We start from the raw sequence: 25,524 nt of genomic DNA, 5'->3' as shown, positions 1-25,524 counted from the left end.
GTTGGTTCTTTCCTTATTGCTGAGGAAAAGAGTTTTGTTTAAAGATTCCCCTCTGCAAAATACACGCAATCACCAAGAGAAGCCTTGGAGTGTTAGGCTGTAATTGTACAGTTTTCAGAAAGCAAAGAATCAGAACTACAAATGTACTTGGATCATTTTGCATTTTGAGATAAAATCAAGGGTGTTGTGTTTTGTATTATAGAATTTAGAACATCTGAATCATGACTTTTGAGTGACTGGCCTTAGTAAATCTGCGTAGCTGGTCCACACAGACATGACCATAAACCAAAAATGCAGGCGTGTAGAGTCATTGCAAGCAAGGAAAGCAGAGATATGTACAGACCTGTTGCTGTAGTGTAGTCAAAGTTTAACCTCTTGGCATTTGGCTTGAGTAGGGAATGGTAGTGCTTGGCTTTAAAGTTGACCTCTAATTTCATTTTCCTTCTTAGTTTCAGTTCACATCCTTCTGAGTAAAGTTAACTGTAGTAGAAGAAAATATCTGAACTAGGAGAGCGTCTGGTAGTTGCTATATTGGTTGAATGTTTTAACCCAGATTTTTAAAACAGAGGCTGCTTTCATCAGCTTATTAAATTTGCTGGGAAAGTTGGATGTATAAGAAAAAGAATATATTTGTGTCTTATTTGCATCTTAGATTTTTATTCAAAAGACTCATAACTCTTAAAGCTCAAAGTCAGCAGTTGCTTAATACTGATCCCCTCCCTTTCTCCTGCTGTCCACATCTTACACTTGGAACCCTAAAGTGTCCAGAGAACCAGTCTCTCATCTGGTGGAGACTGGTGTACGTGCCTTTAATATTTGAGCTCTTGCCTGTGTATGCCTATAGTAAAACAAGCTAGTATTTTTATTTAAGCTTAAACTAGCTTACACAGTATCAGCCTGCAATAAGTTACTGTCATTTTTAGAAGTGGGGAATATGAAGTGATGTGATACGTAGCAAGTAAGAGCTGAAATTAAACCTGATCTAATCTGCCCATAGGAAGTGTGTTTGGGAAGTCACTGCTGGCTTCCTCCCATTCAGTACAGTATCTGGTAAATAACTCCAAAACATGTTTTTCTGGTGTCCCTGCAGACCTGTTGAAGATCACAAATCTAAGAGTCAAGTTCACCAAGCTGCACACACTGGGAGATAACCTCCTGGATTCAAGGATGGAGATCAGGGAGAAGTACTATTATGCCATTTACGACATGGTGGTGCGTGGGAACTGCTTCTGCTATGGCCACGCCAGTGAGTGTGCGCCGGTAGAGGGCTTCAACGAAGAAGTGGAAGGAATGGTGAATATTACCACTTTTCTCCACATAAGCTGTTCCTGATTGTGGGTTTTGATTTGTTTTGTTGTTTTAAAGCAATATGGAAACAATGAGGTGAAATTGTGATAGGAGAAATTTGAGTTCCTCTCCACTCTTCCCTTACCAACAAGAAAACCATTGAAGTCATTCTTTAACAGCAAAGCTATTATCTGTCCTTCCTGACATTAATCAAGCACAGAGAGCTTAGATTCAGTGAAATAGTTTTAGCATTCATTTTCTAATTATGTTAAAGAACTGATGAAATTAAAAGGCAGGAAGGTAGAAAGGGAGTGTTTCTGTAAGGAGCAGGAGATGGGTGTGTGCTGACATCGTTGACCTAAAACTGAAGAGTGGCCTTAGGGAAAGAAACACTTTCATGAATCAAACAAGAGCTGCATTTGTATCAGTCCTTATCAGCTGAGAAGCAATTTGCATAGTTGCAGCCCTGATTAACTAACAGCAAGCTCTGTAGGAAAATTCTGATTGCTGCCTTGTGTGCCGTTGTCTGAGTGTCCCATCCCTTCTTGGTTCTGGGTTTCCCCGTGATTTTTGCCTAATGAGCAATAATAGCAGGCGTGTTAATGAGTGAGTTATTAACTAGATGAAAATGTGGAGGCATGGGGGAAAGCTGTGTGCTTGCCTTAGGGGTTGCAGGATATGGATATTCTCCGTTGCTCCATGTTCTCTGCCAAAGAAGGCAGTGGCTGTCACACCAGCACTGTCTGCTCAGTGCTTGTGTGTTAATGACAAAGTCTTGGCCTGATGGATGAAACCCATCCAAGATGTGGTTATCTTTCCTTTGAGAAGCAAGGTGTGGCAGCAGTGGGCTAGAACTGACATGCTGATATAACTTGATGCATGTTAATATCTAATTAACAGCTAATAAACAGCTAATTACTAGCTCTAACAGGCTTTTGTGACTACTTAGTGGAACTGTGCTCCCCTTGTTTGTACCTAAAAGCATTTATTCATGCATGAGTTCCAGTAAGGGAAGGACTTATGTTTGTTATGAGGACATTCTTAACATAAGCAGGAAGGAGACACTTCTGTGGCCCTTCATTTCCACTTACCTGCATTATATGCATTATAATGCAAAGACTCCAGAAGTATTTCCACCCATTATATTTTGAGTGAATTGGAGGAGGAGCGTGTTTTTTTTCTCCACTTTCCCTAATAATCAACTATTTCTTCAATTTTATATATATATATATTTTATTTTAATGACAGGTCCACGGGCACTGCATGTGCAGGCATAATACCAAGGGCTTGAACTGTGAGCAGTGTTTGGATTTCTACCATGACTTACCTTGGCGACCTGCCGAAGGCCGCAATAGTAACGCATGCAAAAGTGAGTTTGGGTCAAATGCAAATCTAAAGCCTGGTGTTGCTCGCTTTTAGCATTATGCATCATTGTGTGAGCAACTTGTGGAATTTGTGACGACGGGTAAAGTTCTGCGTATTCTTCAGTTGACTCATCTCCTCTGAGGCTACTCTCGATGTTCATCTTTGTCACAGAATGTAATTGCAATGGCCACTCCGCACAGTGCCACTTCGACATGGCCGTGTACATGGCGACAGGGAACACCAGCGGGGGGGTGTGCGACGACTGCCAGCACAACACGGTGGGGCGCAACTGCGAGCAGTGCAAGCCCTTCTACTTCCAGCACCCGGAGAGAGACCTGCGGGACCCCGACGTCTGCGAGCGTAAGGATGGCCCTGTGCCTGGCGGGATGGATGTGGGGTCTGGGTTGTGGTCCTCGGGGCTTGCTGTGGGAGATTTGGGATTTATCACAGCTACTGCTCTCTTCCCCACCCTTCCTTCATCCCAAAGATCCTGGAAGGGAGCTTGGAGGTTAGCTTGGAGGAGTTGAGTGAGTTGTTTCTTTTCTTCAAGAATCTGCAAATGTATTTGGTGGCTTCATGCTCAACTTGTGTCATTTCTACTCCTTGTGGTAACCATACTCTATGCAGCAGCTGAGTTTACATTATTCAGTGTGAGACTTGGCCTTTTCTGTTGTAGCAGTCAACAAAACGTGTGCAATGCTTCCTTCTTAGCTTGTAATTGTGACCCAGCTGGCTCCCAAAATGGTGGCATATGCGATCGCTACACTGACTTCTCTACCGGCCTCATTGCTGGCCAGTGCCGCTGTAAATTATTCGTCGAGGGGGAACGTTGTGATCTCTGCAAAGAAGGTTTCTATGGACTGAGTGCCGATGACCCAGCAGGCTGTCAATGTGAGTAAAAACATATGTTCCTTTATGTGGGATCAAAAGCTCTTTGAGGTGCTGCTAGCCCTGGGAGAGGGTGGTTTTGTGGGGTTGTTTTTCTTTTCCTTTGTTTCATGTTTTGCTAAAGAAAAAAAACATTCTTGTGGATCTGCTGTAGCTTGGAGTCCACTCTCTTCTAAAACTCATCTCCCCAGCTGGTCCTGGGGAATACGTGCAGTGGAAATAGCAGAATCCTATCTCTTTTTAAGTCTCTAAGCCAGAGGAGTTTTACTGGGATGGGTGGTAGTCAAAGTGTGCAATTAATCTCTGACCTGGGAAATTAGGGGAAACTTTAATATAAATATTTAAATTGGATACTGTAGCTGAAATCCTGTGTTTTGACCTGCCTGTTTGTATTTCCCAATCCAGCTTGTGCATGTAATCCTCTGGGTACCCATCCTGGAGGGAATCCTTGTGATTCAGAGACAGGAAACTGCTATTGTAAGCGCCTGGTGACAGGAAAGCAGTGCAATCAGTGCCTGGTAAGTAGATTACTGTAAGAATAATGAGGAGACACTGGTGTGAAGGATGCTAGCAAGCAGGCGCCTGGTGTGTGGGCTGGTGTCAAGAGCCATGGAGCTGTGTTACAGGGAGGGAGTTATGTGCTGAGGGTGAGTTGAGGCAGGTGAGAGCATCTGGAAATTAATTCCTGTTACTTCAGTGTGTCCAAGGAGTAAGATGTTAGGATAACTGTTGTAGTTGCTCTGCGATAATGTGGGTCTGGGGCAGTTCTGCCTGAGCCCTTGTTGGGATGAAAGGTAAAATGGACTGAGAAGCAAAAGATAAGATTTTCTATACTGGGCATTTCTTAGACAGGGATTAATTGCTACACATACATTTCCATACAATGTTTGTGTGTGCTGGAGTGTTATAGAAACATGCTGTCAAATAAAGGGATATGTTTGTATAAACACTGACAGGCTCTCTTATCTGACAGTAAACTATGGAAAAGCTAAACAAGGCTGTCTGTCTTTCTTTCCGCTGAGCAAGCCATAGAGGAACAGCCCTACACGGACATAGCCCAGCACAAAGCCCTGCTGGCCCTTATGCTGCTCTCTGCTTGGGTGCAGTGAGCTGGGCTGCAGTTCTGAAGCCCTTTGTGGGTCGGTAGCCTGCACCCAAACTGGTTTCAATGATGAAGTGAAGTAAAGGAGATTGAGTCCTTTGGAAGTTATTTTTTAAAGCTTGGTGGAAAAAGGTTTTATTTCTCAAGCCCCTGGGCCACTTGGAAGAATGGAGGAGAGCAGATGAAGGAGTTTTGTTGATGGTTGTGGCTTTTCAAGAGGCCAACCAAGAGTGGCTCACATTGTGCGCTGCAGAATGTGGCTGTGGGGTGGATGTGATTACATCAGTGATATCTCGTCCTGCAGCCTGAGCACTGGGGTCTGAGCAATGACATGGATGGATGTCGACCCTGTGACTGCGACCAGGGAGGAGCACTGCATAACAAGTGAGTTCCAACCCCAGTCCTCTCCCGTAATCATTCACCCCAGTGAGGTTTGCCCCATTTGCAATCACAACACCTTCATATTTTCTGGAGGACAGTGCTTGGGATCATCTTTCTGCTCCTGTGTGCGGAAAGCGGCAGATCTTGATTGCTGCAGGGGGTGGTAGAGGCATCTGCTCTGAGCTGGCTCTTGGTCTGGCCCGCACGTTGGTCCTTTAGCCAGTCTGTCTGTCTGTTCATCAGCGCTGGAGAAGCATGCCAGTGGTACAGTACTGCTGCACTGCTCCTGCAGCATTGCATGGGGCAAGTAGGTCTGCACATGTCCATTGAGGAAGTGGTGGTTGTTCAGAAACTTGGGTTTTGGAGATGCATCCATTAGTAAGAGTATGGGAAGCCCTGGCTTATATACCTGTCAGCGCAGGGATTTCAGGTAACCAGACCAGTACTCTCATCAGAGCAGGTTTCCCTACATTGGATGCGTGGCTTTTCTACAGCGACATATTTCTGTGCTATCTTCTGTCCTTCCTTCCCTCTACAAACCCTTTGAAATAGCTTACTTTTGTCTGAAACCACAGCAGTTTCCCAAGGGAGTGGATTGATGCCACTCTCCTGGGCTTTTTCCCCTCTGCTGCTTGCAACACCTGGACAACCACACCTTGCCCCAAACTCCTTTCCATAAGAAGCACAGAGGTTGCAGCTTGGGCACTGGAGCTGTTAACATCCCCAGAGGGGAAACTTTCTTGCTCCCCTTCTGGAACACTTTGGCATCTGAAAGCAAACACTGTTGAAGTATATCTCCATAGTTTCAAAACTGAGTTCAGGTATAAACTACTTTCAAACTTAAAAAAGCCTGGAGATTTTCCATGGGAACACAGAAGGTTTTGATTTCAGAAAAGGTTTCTATATTAAATTGAAATATAAGGAAAGGAACATTTTTATTGGACCAAGAAACCTTTCTATGAAAAAGTATGACCAGACCCCATCAAAAATAAAACTACCCCTGAGTTCTTCATAATGCAGAGCAGACACTGGGAGCAGTGAAGCTACAAAAGGTCATTTTGAAATAAAGCTATACAGGGAAAATGTCTTGTTACAAAGGGAATGGACAGACCTTCTCCATCCCTCCAGCAGTGTCTCAGTCTGTCCCACATCTTTGTGTTCATCCAAATCTGAATAAGCTGTGTGTGGTTCTGCCCTGAGCAGAGCTGCCTATGGGCAGCCTTTTGGAATGTGCTTTGCCAAGTACAAGAGCAGCTCAGCATCACAGGCATGCAGAGTCGTGCGTGTTCTTGCTCTGCCTAAGCCCAGATGAGCAGATAGCTGCATGCATGGCCTGCGAGCCTGGAGTTGAAGGACAGACTTGCCTGTTGGCTGTGTTTGGCTTTGTAAGCAAGCAAAGCACTCCCAGAACCGCTGTGTGGCCCCAGGGATCTGTAACATTCAATCCTCTCAATATCTAAACAGAAGAAACCACATGCAAGCTGTCTGTTGGAAATGGTCCTGCCCTGTGCTCATTCCTCGCCTGTACCCAGGAGCACAGCTGGAGTGAACCATGGCTGTGCCTGGGACCAGGCTGATGTTCTGTCAGTGCAGATGAGGCAGCTCAATCTGTTGTAGCCAAGCTGTGCTGTACATTCACTGCTTTTCCGTTTTAGCTGCTCAAGTGAATCTGGCCAGTGTGAGTGCCGGCCCCACATGTTCGGACGTCAGTGCAACCAAGTGGAGCCTGGATATTACTTCATCTCACTTGACCACTACATCTACGAGGCCGAGGAAGCCAACCTGGGTCCTGTGAGTAGCAGCTGGAGTGTGCTGGTCTGTGGGAAAGCTCTGTTTCGCAATTTGAGTGTTGGAAAGAGGCTATTTTATAATGTCAGTGTTGCGCAAAGACAGTGTGGAATTGTGCCAGATGGAGCACTGCCTGCTCCTCCCTGTTTAGTTGTATCGATAAATAATGTAGTGTTTTGGGGCAGGAAACTCTCATTTTCCTTTTTTAATCTGTTTCTTTGATCATGACTATATAGTTCATTTTCTGTCTGCACCCTTCTTACCTATTGCATATGCACCCACCTCTCTTTGCCCTCTTACCTCGAGTGTGGTGGAATACCAATGCTGGATTTTCTTCTCAGTGTCGCTGACACCTGGAGGGAGCAGCATACTCATTCAAGCACTTTGCTGTGTGATTTAGAGTTTCTGTACATTAGAGACATTTTTTTAACTAATGACTAAATAAGTGGTTAATTGTGCAAAAAATTGATTTCTAAGTGATGTTACCTCCAGTTTGTTTTAGTCACTCATGAGTACATCAGGCTCTCTGGCTCCTTTCAATCCCTGAGCACACAACCTTGCTTCTAATTCATTTACAGAGGCCAGATGATTACATCGATTACTTTCGCCTCCAGCAAGGATAAGGGTCTTCTGCTGAGATAATGAGTGCTCTGAGGCACCAGATCCTAGTTTGCCTGAGGCACTGTTTCCTAATTTATTTGTTTCAGGCAGAATGTTAGGTTTCAAGCCAGGGCAGAGCATTTTGCCTGCTAGATATCTGAGCTAGATAGCATCAAGCACAGCTTGGCCAGCAGCAGGGTGTGCTTGCTGGCACGTGTTTGGGTGCATTTGTCTTCCCAGCTGGAGGGGCGGTGCTGGAGGTTCCAGGTATTTGGGGCAAGGAGCTCAGCCTGAAGAGCTGCCTCACCAAGCTGGGAGGTGAGCTGTTGCTTGGCTTTGCAAACCTGCAGAATAAACCATTTTAAACAATGCTGATACTGGGGAAATAAAACTTTGTTATTTATCTGGTGGTAGAATAAGATCTGAATGCTCAGGTATGGCCCCAGCACAAACAAAATGGTGTGGAGTTATAGGGGTTTTCAGGCAGTCACAGGTCCCTGTGCATAATCCCTGCACGCTCTCACTTATGTTCCGCCTGCAGTCCTTTGTGGGAACTCCATCCCTTTGTTCAAAGCCAAAGGGTAATAATTTATAGCTTGGCTCACTTCAAAGGGTGTGAGAATACATGAGGGGACATCCTGGAGTGACAGATATATTGACATTTCCTTTCATTTTATCCCTTTCTACTGAAGCAGCTTTCATAGGCATGCTCAGGATGTTGTTTTATAGCGAGAACTATTCATGGATGCAGATATATTTGAAACAGGAAATTTGAACATCACAGATTTCCCCTTTCTGTTAACTTTTTCCTCTTCTTTGCTTAGTATAAAGAGAAACATAAAAAACTGACATCTCAGACTCAAAGGAGTAGCCAGCATCAGCTTGGATGTTTAATGTCTAGAAATGTTTAGGATCTCTGTTACTTAGTGACACCCTGTTAATGACAGCTGTGACTTGCTTTCAGATGTTATCCCAAGCAGTGGTTTGGTTTGGCCTGGTCCAATGTAATCAGGAAGCAATTAGCACTCAGACTGGGAGTTAGCAGAGCAGTTTTGTGCCACTGCAGTAAATTCTACTGCTACAAATGTGGTGAGAAAGTTATTACAGCAGTCCAGTTACATCCTGCATTGGTGCAAATCATACATTTGTGTAGGGTCAACTAGATGCTGTAGGTGGTCAGTGAGTTACTCCCAGCAAGATTTTAGATTTTATTTCGCACAATAACAGGTAAGTGGGTGAAGACTTGTGCAGAGTTGTTTTATCTTTCTTTCCATCAGTACACAGTCACATAGAAGGTGTCATATAGAAGGTGTCTCTGCCCATGACAGGGAGTTGGAACTAGATGATCTATAGGGCCCCTTCTGACCCCAGCCATTTTTTGAATGGGTAGGCAGTGGTGTGCATACACACGTGTTTAAAGGGGAGAGTTCATATTCTCTGGGATGCAAATGATGTGGCAGTCCAGGAGTAATTCATCAGTAGAACTTCATGTACTCATAAATTCTGTGTATTGGTACTAAAAGCTCTCTTTCCTGTTTCTGTAGGGAGTAAACATAATTGAGCGCCAGTCCACACAGGACCGCACGCCGTCGTGGACAGGCATAGGATTTGTGAGGGTCCCTGAGGGGGCATACCTGGAATTCTACATCGACAACATCCCCTACTCCATGGAGTACGACATCGTGATCCGCTATGAGCCCCAGGTGGGTCACTGCTCTCTGGCACCTGCTTGGTATCCCAGTGTATGGCCAATGGGAGCCCAGGGCTTCCTGGAAGCATCAAGACTGCAGGCAAGGATGGGAGCTCAGTTAAGTGTTTGAGATGCACAACAATGCAGGAGGATTTTTACTGTCTCTGCTATTATTTACTTCACAATTTTAAAAAGCGTCATTATTGTGTATTGCAACAGCTGTTTAATAAGCAAATTAAAAAGTGACAAATCCCCTCAGAACAGATTAGAATATGAATTTGATATCAGCCAGACAGACTTGCAATGAGTAGAAATGCTGTTACACACCTTAGGAGACAAATTGTCCATCTTGGATCTTGAACACCCGCTGCTAAGAGTTTGTGAATAGTTATTTTTGACTGTGGTGTTTCACAGCAGAGGGAGGTCAAGAGAAATACCCACAATAAAAGATGTTCCTTACCTAAAGTTTGGCAGCAGCTGACCGTGGAAAAAAGCTGGCTCAGGTCTGGTATGCAGATGTGAGGAGAGCAGAGGCTAAACCCCCCTTCCCCACTGATATCATGCTTTGAGTTGTGTTTTTTTAGGATGGAGAAGAGCTGGTGCTCAGGCAGAAGCTGGAGCTCCTGCATCTCCCTATCTCAGCCCAAGTCCACTGCCAGCAGATACCCTCAGTGGTGCTGGAGCTTCCGCCTCTTCCTCTCTGCAGCTGTTCCTTGCCTCACTGCTGGATGCTTCCAGGAACTCACAGCCTTTGCTTATCATTAATCAGCCTTTCTTTTTGACTTCACCAGTTGCCAGATCAGTGGGAAAAAGCTGTGATCACTGTGTCGTGCCCAGGCAAGATTCCCGCAGGTAGCCGGTGCGGCAACACAGTTCCTGATGATGATAATCAGGTTGTCTCATTGCCACCTGGCTCCAGGTTAGTATAACTGAGTAGACCAAAACCAGAAAAAAGGCCAGGTTGCAACTTGACCAAAAGCAGGCTGCTGTGAGGCATCTGTATCTTCATACCTTCCCCTGCAGTTCGGAATGAATTTGTCAAAGCGGTCTCAGTGCAGCTGAAATAAGTTGTCATGTTATCAGCTTGCCTTGGCCTCTATGAAAACGAAATTTAATTTCCAGTGGGTTATAAAAAATGAATTTAGTACTGTGTCTGTAGTCTCAATGCTTTTAAGTTTACTCTTGTTGTCTGAAAAAAAAAAAAAGGTGTTTGTACAGCCTGCGAGTGGACATCACTATTACTCTACCTTGCCGATAAGCTTTTCCGGTTCTGACTTGCACAAGCCTCCAAAACAGCTCCTTCACATTGTAGCTTTTGTTCTGCTCATTCTTGGCTGCTCGCCATTATCTCAATTGCTTTATGGGGGCCACCTGAAATGCCTTACAGTGCTGGTTGTTTCAAGTGAGAAATGTTTCCTGTTCTCAATCCAGATATGTTGTTCTCCCACGGCCAGTCTGCTTTGAGAAGGGGCTGAACTACACCATCCGCCTGGAGCTGTCCCAGTACTCCTTGGTGGAATCTGAGATGGAGAATCCCTACACACTCATTGACTCTGTGAGCAGAAATTTCCTGGGGGGTGCTCTGATGGAAAAGTGTTTTTAAATCCTGAAAGTTTGCGTTTTTTCTGGGGTGCAACTGTGTAAATTCAGAATGCTGCCTTAAGTAACAACTTCATAAGGCTGAATCCAGATTTTAAACAGACTTCTTCAGGCACAAAGCGTGCTTATTGCTCTTCTGTGCACATAGGCTTTGGTTGTCTTTTACTGGACCACAGAGCCGGACTTTTACAGTGCATCAGACTCTTTCTTCTGAATGGGTAGAATTGGTAGATAGGAAAACTGTGCCACAAAGACAGTGTAATAGTTCTCTATAATTGTTCTGTTGCTTTTCTTCCAATTTCTGTCTACCTGTTTGGTCTTTGGGCTAAAAAGCATAATGGGAAGTGGGACAGTAGCATATTTTCACAGTTTTGGTGGAGGCTATTTGTAAAAAAGTAACACAGTGCCTCTATGAAATTCTTCTATAGCTTGTCCTCATGCCGTACTGCAAATCACTGGAAATATTCACCGTGGGAGGCTCAGGTGAAGATGTGGTCACCAACAGCGCTTGGGAAACGTTCCAGAGATACCGGTGTCTGGAAAACAGCAGGAGCGTTGTGAAAACTCCAATGACAGATGTCTGCAAGAACATCATCTTCAGCATTTCTGCGCTGTTGCACGAGACCGCCTTGTGTACGTAACTACCTACTTAATAGAGCAGACTGCACCTGGAAGCTTGATGTTGCTTCCAGGTGTGCACAGGGAGCGTGGGGTGCATGTCCTGCGCCATGATGCTCACTGCCCTCGGTGCTTCTCTTTTTTCTGCCCAGCCTGCCAGTGTGACCCCCAGGGCTCACTGAGTTCAGTGTGTGACCCCAACGGAGGACAGTGCCAGTGCCGTCCCAATGTGGTTGGAAGACAGTGCAACAGATGTGCACCTGGCACCTTTGGATTTGGGCCGAGCGGATGCAGGCGTACGTGAGACGTCGTGCTCTGGGCTGGGCTGCTGATGGTAGAGCACTGGCCACCAAAACGCAGCCTCTTTCTTGCTCTCCTTGCAGCTTGTGAGTGCCACCTACGAGGCTCATACAACTCATTCTGTGATGCGGAGACGGGCCAGTGCCACTGCTTCCCCGGTGTGTATGGACGGCAGTGTGACCGCTGCCTGCCTGGATTCTGGGGCTTCCCCAGCTGCCAGCCCTGCCACTGCAACGGCCATGCCGATGACTGCAGCCCCTACACCGGGGAGTGCCTGCACTGCCGGGACCATACGGCTGGCCCCAACTGTGAGAGGTACTTGTGGCCTTACAGCAGTCACAGCCAGCAATGCTGTTGCTGTGAAATGCAGAATATGTGGGGGGAAGTGAGTCCTTATGCCAGAGGAGGAATGGAGGGGGGAACCACACTTCCCGTAGCTTCCTAAAAGACCTAAAAGATCATCTAGTCCCACTATCACACCATCACCACCATGCCCACTAAAACATGTCCCTAATTGCCTTATAGAATCATAGAATGGTTTGGGTTGGAAGGGACCTTTAAGATCATCTAGTTCCAACCCCCCCCGCTATAGGCAGGGATACCTCCCTCTAGATGAGACTGCTCACCCTTGAATGCCTCTAGGGTGGGAGCATCCGTAACTTCTATGGGCAATCTGTTCCAGCACCTTCACAGTAAAGAATTTCATCCTAATATCTTGTCTAAATCTACCCTCTTCCAATTTAAAGCCATTTCCCCTTAGTTTAAAGCCATCTACCCATTTTTTGGAAACCTCTGGGGATGGTGACTCCACTATCTCCCTGGGCAACCTGTTCCAATATCTCACTACTATTTCTGAGCAGAAGTGTCTCCTAATATCCAACCTGAAATTCCCCTGGTGCAACTTGAGGTCATTCCCTCTCATCCTATTCTATTACCTGAGACCCCCCACCTTGCCAGTCTTCTTTCAGCTGTAGAGAGCAATAAGGTCTCCCCTGAGTCTCCTCTTCTCCTGAGTGCAGCATCCCAGTTCCCTCAGCCGCTCCCCATTGGACCTCTGGTCCAGACCCTTCAATTCTTTTGCCCTTCTCTGGACATGCTCCAGGACCTCAATGTCTTTCTTGTAGTGGAAGCATCTGCCACTGGTCTCCTGCTCCTAGCCTGGCATGAGACAGCTGCTCAGGGCATGCTTGGCACAGAAGAATTGCAAGGGTCTATTTGCCCTTGGGTTCTTTGCCTTCTTGCAGCATTTGAGCTTAATTTGTCCATCCATCTGCCTGTGGTCCCCTGCATGCTGTCTACCCCATCACGCAGGTGCGAGGCTGGCTACTACGGAGACCCCATCCTGGGCTCAGGTGACCACTGCCGCCCCTGTCCTTGCCCCGACGGCCCTGAGAGTGGACGCCAGTTTGCCAGTGGCTGTTACCAGGACCCAGTCACCCTGCAGGTCGTGTGTGTCTGTAGCACAGGATATATAGGTAGGCTGCCTGTGCCTTGAGCGCAGTCCAGTGAGCGTCTCCCCATCTAGCAGCCCTTATTGCCATTTATGGGGCTGTGCACTCTTGAGCTGTGATGGTAATTCATGTCGTGCTGCTTGTTCAAACAGGCAGTCGCTGTGATGAATGTGCGTCTGGCTTCTTTGGCAGCCCCGACGAGGTCGGTGGTGCCTGCCAGCCCTGCCAGTGCAACAACAACATTGACACCACCGATCCTGAGGCCTGCGACAAGAGGACAGGGATGTGTGTCAAGTGCCTGTACCACACAGAGGGTGAAAACTGCCATCTCTGTAGGCAGGGATACTATGGGAGTGCCCTGCAGCAGGACTGCAGAAGTGAGTGGGGAGATGTACCAAACAATGACAGAGCTCTTTATAATTGACCCGAGACCTTTAAGGGGGGAAGGGGGGAAATGGAATTACCTCCCGCTGGGCTTGTGTGCAGCTGTGTGTTCAGAAAGGGGAGAAGGGGCAGTGGTTGCATGTGCTGAAAGGATAGGGCTTTGGACAGAGGAGCGTTTCTTGCCCTCTTGTTACTGCTCTTTGTTTTCCTCTTATCTGCAGATCATCCTTGGTGGGGTGAGATTTGGCTTTTGTTTATACAAAGATTTCTGCAGATGTGACTGATTAGCAGGAGCCTGTCTCAGAAGCTCTTTCTGCTCCCCTGGTGGCCCAGCACAGCCCTGCCTGCTCCTCTTCATAGCAGGAGTGGGGTGGGGGCAATTTGCTGCTGCTCCCCATATAGCACAGCACACAGGTCCTGCTCTGCTGCATGTGTCATTGGTTGCTCTGAGCGGATCTGACTTGTATCAGGCTGATAGGAGCCAGGAAGACCTGGGCCTCCTTTGTAAAGGAGGAGACGAGAAGAGTAGGAAGGCTGGAGGCCTGCACAGGGTCACTGTGGCCTCCAGCCGCAACACATAAACTGGGGCAGTGGCTGTAGAAGTGGCCATCTTGGGACCCAAGGGGGGAACTGAGGGCTGCACACCGTGCTGCCATGCCACGCACCCAAGCTGCCACCTCTTCTTTTTGCAGAGTGTGTCTGCAACTACCTGGGCACTGTGCGAGAGGACTGCGAAGATGCGGAGAACTGTCGCTGTGAGGCGGCCACGGGGCAGTGCCACTGCCTGCCTGGCGTGGTGGGGCAGACCTGTGACCGCTGCGCACCCCACACCTGGAGGCTGGCCAGCGGCACCGGCTGCGAGCCCTGCGACTGCGACACTGCCCGCTCCCTTGGGCCGGCCTGCAATGAGGTGAGAAGTCTGCAGGGAGCTGTGAGGGGATGTGTTTGTCAGATGCTGGTCCTGGGCTATGCGGTGTTGGAGCCAAGGGTCGCCCCGCTTTCGTGGCAGCCAGGGGCTGTGGGATGAGGTATGAGGGAGATAGAGGATAAAGTTACCTTAGATAGTTGCACCATGTTGGCCATCACCACAGCCTGCTGCCCAGAACCACCGAGAGCTTGGTCAGAGGGCTGGGGCAGCTCTCCTGTGAGGAGTGTCTGAGAGAGCTGGGGTTGTTCAACCTGGAGAGAAGAAAGCTCCGGGGAGACATTATTGTGATCTTTCAATACTTAAAGAAGACCTGTGGGGGAGATGGAGAGAATCTTTTTGCCAGGGCAGCGGGCAAAGATTTTAAGCTAAAGGATGTAGAATTAGATTAGACATAAAGAAGAAATTCTTTACTTAGAGGGTGGTGAGGCCCTGGCACAGCTGCCCAGAGAAGCTGTGGGTGCCCCATCCCTGAAGGTGTTCAAGGCTGGGTGGGATGGAGCCCTGGAAAGCCTGGTCTAGGGGAGGTGTTCCTGCCTATGGCGAGTGAGCTGAACTCCGTGATCTTAAAGGTCCCTTCCCTGGCTCTGCTAGTGATGTCCATGTTTGCCACAGGTACTGGGTTGGGGAGGGTAAGAACCTTTGGGCTGTGGTGACCACGCTGAGGTGGCTGTATCCCTGTTTCTGGCAGTTCACAGGGCAGTGCCATTGCATGCCGGGCTTCGGAGGCCGGACCTGCCGGGAGTGCCAGGAGCACTTCTGGGGTGATCCAAGTGTGGAGTGCCAAGGTGAGTCCAGTACCCTGCAGTCTTCCCACCTCAGGAGAGAGGGAGGTTTGATGGGGTCCACCTCAATGCTTTGATGCCTTCCTGGGTCATGTGCCTTCCTGGAGATGTGGCAGGAGCCTGGGGTGGTATTTATGTGGCTTATTGTATGTCTTATTGGACTCTTCTGTAGAAACAGACCTCTTTGTTTAGAAAGGAATTATTCTCTGACTTTTACTTTGCAATGCTGGTAGGTAGACTAGCATGGTTAGAAAACCCTTGTTTGGGTTTGAGAATTGATCTGGAAACATGTTTCTTTGTGTTTTGATTTTACTTAGTAGAAGATTCCTGTCCCTATTTGCGCCATGTTAGGGAGACTGACTGACAAAGTAAGGTTTTTGACTTAGGAGATTTTCCTTTTATTTCAGGTTAAAACAGAAGAGAGAGTGGAGACCATATAGCTTGTTAGCCGTAGCTGCATATGCAAAAAGAGTGCAGTGAAGTCAGTTGTTTAGAAAACCGGATTCTCTCTGTCCTTTCATTATAAACAAGTCTGTTCATTAGCTGAAAAAGAAGCTTCAAACACTGTCCAGATCAGAACAAACTTGTATCTCTGATCTGTTCAAATAGGAGTCTTTGCCAGGAAGGTTTGCGATTAATTAAGGTATTTTTTCCTGCAGGGAAGAATGTGTTTGCTGTGGTCTTAATAAATCCTTTACAATAGGGACACCTCAGCGCCCATTATCTGAGCAGATAGGAGGGTCACAGGTACCTGGTTAATGCTGCAGATGAAAGAGCTGGGGAGTTGTCCTGGTTCCTGAGTGCATATTAGGTTTCTCTGTTCAGAGGCTGCATGTGTTCTGGCTGTGCTGGCTGCCTCATGATGCTGCAGGGTAGTTGTTTCTCTTGGTATCAGCTGTCTCCATCAGAGTTTATTGATGGAGTCCATCTGCATACCTTATAGCATGATTTTGCTGTGTACCAACGTTTCTGACCTCTCATCAAGTTTTTGCTGCCTTTTGAGCATGTGGAAACCTGCTTTTAACCTTTCTGAAGTAGAAAAAGGATGTATTCCTTGGAACCTATTTTCTTCCACGAAAGCACTACACTTTCCTTCAAATCCATTACCCTTTTTGCTTCCAAGTGGTGGCCTCTGAGTGAGCAGAATAACTTCTTAGCCCTTGTTCAGCCCCAGCTGGTGGAACGCTGGCAGAAATGCAACTGCTGCGTGGGAAGGTTGCAGTTTTCTGAGATAAGTGGTTTGTAGGAGACCTGGACAACTGTGCTGTTAAAGGAATTACAGAGCAGTGCCCTTGGAAAATAATTTCAGTGAGGCCTGCAGCCAGAATGAAGATGGAACTGAGGTAGAAGGGGATTTGTGACAAAGATGAGCCCTTGCTCAGTGCAGGCAGCCAGAATGGCCCTGTTCTGTACAACATTTGGGAAGAAGACACTAATGTGGACTGAGAGCTGTCAGAGCTCTGAACCATGTGAGTACTAACAGGCTTCACTGCAGGCACCAAGCTGATGTGGAGTGTGAGCATCATCTCCACTGGCTTGGGCAAGTAGCCTCTGCCCAAGGATGGAAATCTCAAGGTATGTTGCTCGAGAGGTGGTAATGTATGACCTCTTCACAAGCTGGCGCCAGTAGATAGCAGATCCTGCTGAGAAATCAAGGCTGTTCTGCCCTGTGACACCCTCCTTTGTAAAGCAGGTGATGGTGAAAGGGGAGATGGGAGAGGCTGGAGGTAACATGCTGCTGCAGTCAGGCAAGACGTTTTTGCTTTTGGTCTGGGTACTTGAATTTGCAGCCTCTGCTCCCTGCAGTGGAGGGAAAGCATCTCCTGATGTCTCCCCTCTGTCTTGCCACTGATGGCAGTAGGGCCAGACCACTGGGTGCATGCCTCCATTTGGGCAGCACTGCAACCCCCCTTTATTAGGTTTGGTGCCACCACCCACAGGGAACACACACTGCAGAGAGCACCCTGGAGTCTGTAGGACTGCTTCTCTGCAAACTCCTTACTCCATACTTCAATAAAAAGCACAATGATTTTTCATTTAATTTAACATAACGCCTGAAAATGGCTTAAGAGAGGCGCAGAAGATGAGGAAAATGCCAGTAGGTCTCCCAGCCTTGTGCAGGTCCCTGTGAGGACTGCAGTGAGCAGGAGCTGGGCTGAGGGTTGGAGCCAGCCCATTTGCTCTGGCCGTTGCTTCAGCAGTGGGCTGTGTGGAGCTGTGCAAGTGTGCATGTGAGTGTGTGTGTGCATATAATTCTTGCTAAGGTAGTAAATAGTAGGATTACAAAGATTACAAATGAAACTCAAGTCTCCGGAGAATTCTGCTGGAATTTTTCCAAAGCCAGGCAAGCAGACTTCAGGACTGAGCATGCGGAGTTGTGCTCACTGGTAGAGGCTCCAGGTTCATGAGAAGCCTCTGAGATATGCTATGGCTGCCGATGCAGCTTGAGGACGGCACTTGCAGAGTATATATGTGAAGTTTGTGTGCTTCATATAATACAAAGAAATGACAATTGTAGTATCATTAGTGTTTTAATAAATTGAACAAACAGACCACAGTTAGGAAAGGGCAGTGTATGGGATTCAGAATTAAGTTATGCTGTTCTGTCCCATTAACATGAAGTATAGATGTATTGGTATTCTTCTGTGTTGGATTTGAGTATCAAGCTTTACTGCAAAAAAAAAATAGAATCTACTTGAGCTAAGATGAAAAAGCGTGCTGTTTTTATTGGTACTCATTGCACACTTGGGCAGAAAGTTGTTTTTCTCAGTTTTAAGTTTTTGTTAAATACCTGGTGCTGAATTACCTGTTCATGGAAAGTTATCACATCGTGATTTAGGATTAGGCTCCACAGGCTTAATTTAACATCTGAGTCTTAAACTGGGAACCTGTTCCAGTGCCTCACTACCCTCGCTGCAAAAGACTTTTTCCTTATATCCAATCTAAATTATCTAAATGAACTCTCTTTAAGCTTGAAGCCACTTCTTCTATCAACTCAGACCCTGCTAAAGAGTCTGTCCCCTTCTTTCCTGTAGTTCCCCTTTAGATACTGAAGGGCTGCTGTCGGGTCTCCCCACAGCCTTCTCTTCTCCAAGCTTAACAGCCCCAGCTCTCTCAGCCTGTTCCTGGAGGGGAGGTGTTCCATCCCTTGGATCATGTCTGTGGCCCTTCTCTGGATGTGCTCCAGCAGGTCCATGTCTCTCCTGTACTGAGGGGCAGGATCACCTCCCTCACCCTGCTGGCCATTCTACTTTTGATGCAGCCCAGGTTACAGTTGGCTTTCTGGGCTGTGAGGGCACACTGCTGGTTCAATCCAGCTGCCATCCACCAGTACCTTCAGGTCTTTTTTGACAGGGAGATGAGCAGGTGTTTTATCTCCTTTTCTCTAAAGGAAGTCAGAGAACGCTAAAGGAAATATGACTTTGCGTTTTTTCAATTTAAATTGACCTGTGGTCAAATACTGTAATTTATGTTGGTCGTTTGCAGCAAATTGCCATTTTGGCCCAGTCTGCTAGTGTGCTAAAATGCAGCACAAGTCTGTTAATTCTAAGCTGGGATCTTAACACTCATACTGAGAATCATAATGCTGAGGAGTTGACAATACGCTTGCAGCGTAACTAGAGTCAATAGGCAATGATTCACAAGAAATTTGCTAGCTCTGCAAAACTTTCAACTTTACAAATCGCTGAATGGTTTTTATCATAATGCTTCAGTACCACCAGGAAATGATGCCAGGAAATCACATTTGAACAAGCCCATTGTTTTTTTGCCATGGAGGAATTGCCATTTCATGCTCTCCATCCCTCACCTCAAGCAGTAAAGAAAATATGTCTGCAAAAATGATTCCTCATCAGTTTTGTGTAGGATCACTTATGACGTTTGCTTGTTCCTGTCATCCTGTACTAAGACATTAAACGCCTTGAATTCCCTTTGTCCAACCCTTTCATAATCTGTTAGATCATCCTGGCTCTAGCAGCAATATACTGATTCACTGCAGTTGAAATGAAAGTGAATTGCAAATACTTAAATCAGCGGGACAGGTAGCAGAGCTGTTATTTGCTTTTTTGGGATTTCTTCCCTATGTTTCTACAAGGCCACGGTGGAACGTGTGAGTGCTAGTTTTGTCCTGGAGATCAGGAAAAAAATTACTTGAAATGCGTCCATGAAGATACTATGAAAATTACGGATCCTCTGTGTGTGCCTGTGTGTTCATGTGCGCACACACATTTGTGAGTAGATGCCATACAGTGTTTTGTAGTCAGAAATTGCTTATCAGCAAATCTGAGTGAAGAATTTGGCTAGAAAATTTTCCTGCTAAAAATTGCCTTTGTTTAAATTGGAGAATGCCACAGCAGAATGTATGACTGAGTTAAACACTCAATTAAAGAAAACAATACATCCAGTTCCAAAATGACATTTCAGAACAGAAAGCTATTGTTTGATTTAGAAAATGCTTCTTTGAAAACCCTCAAATCCTTGGCTAGTGATTTCAAAAGCTTCTTTTACTCCTCTCTATTTTCCATGGGAGGTACTTAAGTTTCCTGCTCTGCTTACCCGGGGACAGATTTGATCCGTGCCCAACACTGATCTTCAAAGCAAGCAGCCAGTCTGCATTAACTTGCAGACCTTCACCTCGACCCTCTTCCACCCCTGTCAGCAAAAGGAGAATAGTCAGCTGTTTGTCTTGGAGGCCGTTTCCAACCCAAATGGGTTAGGGCATCTTAATCTCTTGTAGTAAACTCTGCATCTGTGTGGTTTTATAGTACAAAATGAATTAGTTTTTCCAGTTTCTAGTTGCTGAAGTACTCTAGTCTAGTAGGTACAGGATTTAAAAGGAGCTTACAGGACTTAGTTTGCTTTTCCCTATTCCAAATGAATAACATTAAGTAAAGCCATGTAAAGCCATCCATCACTCGCAGCTGAATAATACCTAAAAGACACATGCATCCCTACCTGTGTGTTCCTCATTTTTCTAGGGAAAAACAAGATAACCAAGCATGTGCTAAAATTAGCTGTGGTAAAGCTACTCAAGTGCTATGTCAGAGTAATGAGAGTGCTAGTTAAGTCAAACTCTCCAGAGCCCAGCTGTACTCTGAAGGGTTTGGCTTAACCTGTTGGAGTACGTCAGAAGCAAAACTTCTGTAGCAGAGAGAATCCTTCTCAGGGAGCCATGTAGGAGACAGGCAACACGATGGCCATATCTGGACATTAATGAACAAGGCGATAGAGAAGCAAGAACTGCTGTGGCTACAGGTGATGGTAGGGTATTTTCACCAAAACATAGGCTGGACATGGCGTGCTGGATCATTCTGGCATGGCATTCACTTCATATCTAGGACTTGAGGGGTTTCCTGTTTTGTTTTGATTTCACCAGTGGTGATGGTGATCAGATGTCACACGAATCCTTTTGGTGGATCAGCATGTGGAATAGCCAGGGCCCAGGAGACAGGCTTGTTTAGCTTGGAGAGGAGAAGGCTCCGGGGAGGCCTCATTGTGGCCTTCCAGTATAAACAGGTGTATAAACAGGAGGGGGAATGGCTGTTTACATGGGTGGATAGTGATAGGACAAGGGGGAATGGTTTTAAACTGAGACAGGGGAGGTTTAGGTGTTAGATATTAGGAGGAAGTTTTTCACTCAGATGATGGTGACACACTGGAACATGTTGCCCAAGGAGGTTGTGGATGCCCCATCCCTGGAAGCATTCAAGGCCAGGCTGGATGTGGCTCTGGGCAGCCTGGTCTGGTGGTTGGCAACCCTGCACATAGCAGGGGGATTGAAACTCGATGATCATTGTGGTCCTTTTCAATCCAGGCCGTTCTGTGTTTCTATGCAAGTGGAGTTGGAGATGGTAGAGGTACTGTTCCATGGGGCCTTGGAGAGCAGAACAGCTCTCATGGATTTCTGACTGGCTAAATATCGTTAGTAATGCAGTGTCTAGAAATAGGGCTCTGATATCTGTAGAGGTGCCCAGAGTCTGGCTGATGAGGAACAGAGCTGGTTCCAGCAGTGACTGGACACTTCACTAAGGCCATCCAGACTCTGAAAGAGTTACTCGTGTGAGAATCTCAGAAATGTTGCAGTCGAGTGCCACAGTATTGAGCTGTCCATAGGCTGTAGGTGTAGACCATACCACAAATGTAGAAACACATCCAAAATGCACAAAGTGTCAAGAAAATAATGTACCAGAATCTCCCTATTCCAGTGGTGAGGGAGACCTTTTCTTGTTTCCCTTTACCTGACAGTTTTATTTTCAAAGCTGGTGTGATCCTGTGCATGGATATTGCACTGGGTAGATCGTAAAGAAGGGGAAGTCCAACACTTTTGAAAGCTATTTAGTACATGTCACAGTCATACAGCTGAACTCAGACAAAGCCAGCAGTGCCCACTTCTAACCTTGGTGCGGAATCCTAAATGGAGAAGTAACCCATAGTCGTCTTTCTGTTCACCTTGTACGGTTTTCTTTGAGTCCCACAAAGCTCAGTTTGGACATTTCATAGAATTCAGGAAATGTGATGATCTTCCAAGTGCTGTGCTGTATTTAGAACAAACGACTCTTTGCTATTTATCGTCTCCTCTCCCCACAGGCAGTTGTAGAGTTTGAGCTGTAGCTTTGTGAATGTGTTAGTGCTTAGTATCTCCCTCCTCACTCTCAGCATATTCTGGCTCCAGAGATTTTGTAATCCACATTGCCATGTAAACGTTACTAAAGCTGTATCAACCACCTTCCCTGAACATGCAGGTATTCAGAAGTAGAATTACCAACGTTAATTAATTAATTAATTAATTCCACTTTAAGCTTTTTAAATCCAGATGTAAATACAGTATCTGATTTTCCAGCAGCACGTATTTGGGTAACTTGATCAGATCCCTGAGAAAAGCCACATGCCATTTCGCCTCTTTCTGTGCAGTGGAATGTGGACAATTCATCATTCTAGCCAGAGCCTTATTAGCTGTCAGAAGGGTTAAGTGACCTCCTGCAAACAGGAACTCGCCAGTTTGCCTGCAGGGAACATATCCCATGGCAGGCTGACTGCTTAAGCACTTTCGATGTAAAGTAAAAACAATCTCTTGTGTCGGGGTATAATTCAAAGAACAAAGGACCATTTTTGCTCAATTGTGCAGGCAGCAGAAGTTATTTTTGTCTCTTGCCTATCATATTCACATTGTACAAGAAAGTCATTTTGCTGAGGACTGATTTGTTTGGCTGAGGCTCTTTGTGCAGTTCTTGAACTGAAGACCACCACTGTGTTTTGAGTTGGAGCAAACAATGCCCAATCTTGAAAACGGCTTTGTTTTGCCCTTGGGGCACGCACTTACCCCAAGTGCGTGCTTGGGGTGTGTGAATTTATTTATGGACCATTTTGAGCCAGGAACCTCCTTCAAGGATGCCTGGTAAATGGATGTTTAAGTGAAGGCTTTTATCAGGTATTGCAGTCCTGGAACATGTGCTTGACCTGCTTCAGCTTTACAAGTGTCATGATGGCAGGTAGATGACCTGCATATTTTCAGAGCCTCTTTTTATTCTTTGTGGCAGCCCTTTGCTGAGAGCTTTGCAGGCTGGTAGTTTCCTCTGCAATTAAGGAGGAGAGGGAAAGCAGCAGCTCTGCTGCATGGAAACTGCCTCTGCTCTGCGTGCAGAGCGTGCTTTCAGAAATAACCATGCATCAGAAAGTGAGCAGATTAACACCTCTTGGCACAGGTTAGTGCTGAAGAAGTGCATTTATTCTTCTAAAAGCTTGTTAGAAAGCGTGTTACCCAAATCTCATCACTTGAACTTATCACTCATCGTGTGAATTAATTTACAAAAAATCTGTTAATGGGCCTGATTCTACCTGGAGGGTGACGAGCAGTGTGCAGGAGGCTGGCAGCACCCATGCTGGAGCAGGCTCCTGTCCTCCCCTTGGGCAGGGCTGCCCACAACAACATACATCATTTTGCATCTCCCTGCTCTGTTTCTCACTGTCTGTTTTTTACCCATCTTTTGTGTGGGCAGAACATCAGTGCTATACAAGGCCCTCAATGCTGCATCTCAATCCCTACACATCCCACCCCCCAAATATTTCTAAGTATCTCGGAGTGCACCCGAAGCCAGGTCCCGGCCTTTGTGTTCTATGCTGTCAGCCCATGGATTGGTCTTGGTCTTCTCTGAAGTCACTTCAGCTTTTAGGACCCACAGTGTCTTGTGGAAGGGAGCTCTGCACTCCACTCACAGTTCACCACTGTAACCAGCTATCTGCTGGTGTTTTCTGTGGGAGGTGCAGGGGAGGGTGTTTGTTTCTCAATGTGTGTTGCATTCCTCAGTTACTCCCTGCGGCTGTGCTGGGAGAGACAGTGACCGGTTGTTCCTTGTTCACCTTTTCCATTTCGGTCATGTCTTTCTCTTAAACCTTCTGCTGGGTGCCTGCCTGGCATTTCTTTTCCCATCTGGGCAGCCTTGCTCCGCTTACCCTGATAGGAGTGAAACGGGATCTTTTGGTGGCTGTCAGACGGACCCCAGCACTGCAGGATGTGCCCACCCTCACCCTGTTGTTGGGCCGTTTCTGATATGTGCAGATGGGGTGCTCCCATCCTGTCCTGGGGCTTCTGCCCTCCCGTCACTGCCTTCAGCTCAGCCCCGGTTCCCCACACCCAAGCAGACACAGCCACAGTCAGCTGATAATAACCCACAGACCACCTCTGTCCTCATTTCACCATTCCATTCCATCTGCTTTTATGTTCCTCAGCTCTCACAGTGCCCTTTTCTCCTTCCAGCTTGCGACTGCAACCCCCGCGGCATCCAGACCCCGCAGTGCAACCGTGCCACAGGGCAGTGCATCTGCAACGAGGGGGTGGAAGGGCCGCGCTGCGACAAGTGCTCAAGGGGCTACTCGGGCTTCTTCCCTGACTGTGTGCCCTGCCACCAGTGCTTCGCCATCTGGGACGTCATTGTCGGTGAGCTGACCAACCGCACCCAGCAGTTCCTGGATAGGGCAAACGCCCTGAAAATCACGGGGGTCATCGGCCCCTACCAGCAGACGCTCAGCACCCTGGAGGAGAAGCTGGGTGAAATCAAAGCCATCATTGCTCAAAACCCAGCCGCTGAGCCACTGAAAAACATTGGGAATCTCTTTGAGGAAGCAGAGTGAGTACGGTTGCAGTTAGGTGGATAACTCTAGCCTGGGGAGGAGTGGGAATGCTGCCGGGCTGGGGCTGAGGGAGCAGGTGTAGGCTGCACACTGGGTTAGAGGGCACCCTGGCAGTGCACGGCATGGCCCTGTTGGAGCATCTCAGTGTGGTACCAAGCCCCCATCCCATGAGTAGAAACCTGGCCAGGAAGGCGGGAGCAGCACAGACTGCACGGGGCAGCTAATTACCGGCTGCTAATTAGCACTCAGCTGCTCACGCTTGCTTTGCGCTCTCCCCGGGGCAAAGGACAACCACTGCTATTGTGTGAGAGAATGAAGAGGGGAGAGATTAAATTCCTGGATTTCCGCCTGTAGCTGATGGGTTGGAAACTTCCTCGGGCTTCTTTCTGCACTCTGAGCTTGGGGTGGGGGGAGCAGCTGCTCGGTCACAGCACTTGTTTCCATGCTGTTCGCATGGGGTCAGAGCCTGTATTTTGTTTTAGAGCTGAGCATACTGAAAAAGGGTGTTTGTGCTTTCACAGATGGGGCAGTTGTGCAACTGCTAGAGCTTTGTTTGTGCATTGTCAGGGGACTGCACAAAGCAAGCGGGAGAGGATCAAAGCACAAATATCTCAATTAAGGATGGGCTTGTGCCCTGCAACCCCCTCTTCAGCTGGAGAGCCCCACAGGGCTGCTGCTGTTGCTGTGTTTGGGCTCTGTGTACTGAGGGAGCACCTGTGGAGCTGATTTTCTCTAACTGGTGTGTTAAAGCTCGTCTCTGGCTGTACAGAGAAGGAAGTATTGGATTTTGAAGGGCTGCTGGCAAACAGCAGCCTGCTGAGCTGTTGGGGGAGACGGAAACTGATCACAGAGATTAAATACTGCCCAGTTTGCTCAGCATGAGGAGTTGCTGGGTGTGGTGGGATCACCATGGATGGGAAGTTTCCTGTGCCCAGCTCTGTTCTGCAGCAGCTCTATCTTGTATTGTGCAGTTGTCTTTCCTTTTAGGGTTATCCCAGCAGCTGAAGCCTGCTCCTGAGTGCACTAAGGCCACGGAGGAGGTTCTCCTTAGCCCCAGAGAATGGATAATGGGAAGAGATCTTTACAGAGGAGCTAAAAGAATCCATTGTATTAAAACCAAATCATCTAATTATTTCCCCCCCCCCTTCTTCCTGAAGTTCAGATCTGTCCCATGAGTTCATAGTAATCAAAACTGCATTTTAGCTGGGGGGAGGTAGGGGGAGCAAATTATGTAT

General features: G+C 47.0%; 1 protein-coding gene across 1 annotated transcript in view; it reads left to right on the top strand.

Moving 5' to 3' along the window:
- The window catches only part of LAMB1 (laminin subunit beta 1), a 39,959-nt gene that overhangs the window by 4,492 nt on the left and 9,943 nt on the right, over positions 1-25,524 (top strand). Inside the window, exons 5-22 of the mRNA XM_010722160.3 lie at positions 1,091-1,293; positions 2,536-2,656; positions 2,824-3,012; positions 3,364-3,543; positions 3,946-4,058; positions 4,947-5,026; positions 6,679-6,814; positions 8,956-9,114; positions 9,893-10,020; positions 10,533-10,656; positions 11,129-11,333; positions 11,471-11,614; positions 11,702-11,933; positions 12,930-13,093; positions 13,222-13,446; positions 14,146-14,363; positions 15,070-15,166; positions 23,916-24,285. Coding sequence (XP_010720462.1) covers positions 1,091-1,293; positions 2,536-2,656; positions 2,824-3,012; positions 3,364-3,543; positions 3,946-4,058; positions 4,947-5,026; positions 6,679-6,814; positions 8,956-9,114; positions 9,893-10,020; positions 10,533-10,656; positions 11,129-11,333; positions 11,471-11,614; positions 11,702-11,933; positions 12,930-13,093; positions 13,222-13,446; positions 14,146-14,363; positions 15,070-15,166; positions 23,916-24,285 — 3,088 coding nt within the window. The remainder of the gene's footprint in view (positions 1-1,090; positions 1,294-2,535; positions 2,657-2,823; positions 3,013-3,363; positions 3,544-3,945; positions 4,059-4,946; positions 5,027-6,678; positions 6,815-8,955; positions 9,115-9,892; positions 10,021-10,532; positions 10,657-11,128; positions 11,334-11,470; positions 11,615-11,701; positions 11,934-12,929; positions 13,094-13,221; positions 13,447-14,145; positions 14,364-15,069; positions 15,167-23,915; positions 24,286-25,524) is intronic.

This window comes from Meleagris gallopavo, chromosome 1 (genome assembly GCF_000146605.3).
Source record: "Meleagris gallopavo isolate NT-WF06-2002-E0010 breed Aviagen turkey brand Nicholas breeding stock chromosome 1, Turkey_5.1, whole genome shotgun sequence".
NCBI lineage: Eukaryota > Metazoa > Chordata > Aves > Galliformes > Phasianidae > Meleagris > Meleagris gallopavo.
This window is presented reverse-complemented; position numbering and strand designations above follow the sequence as displayed.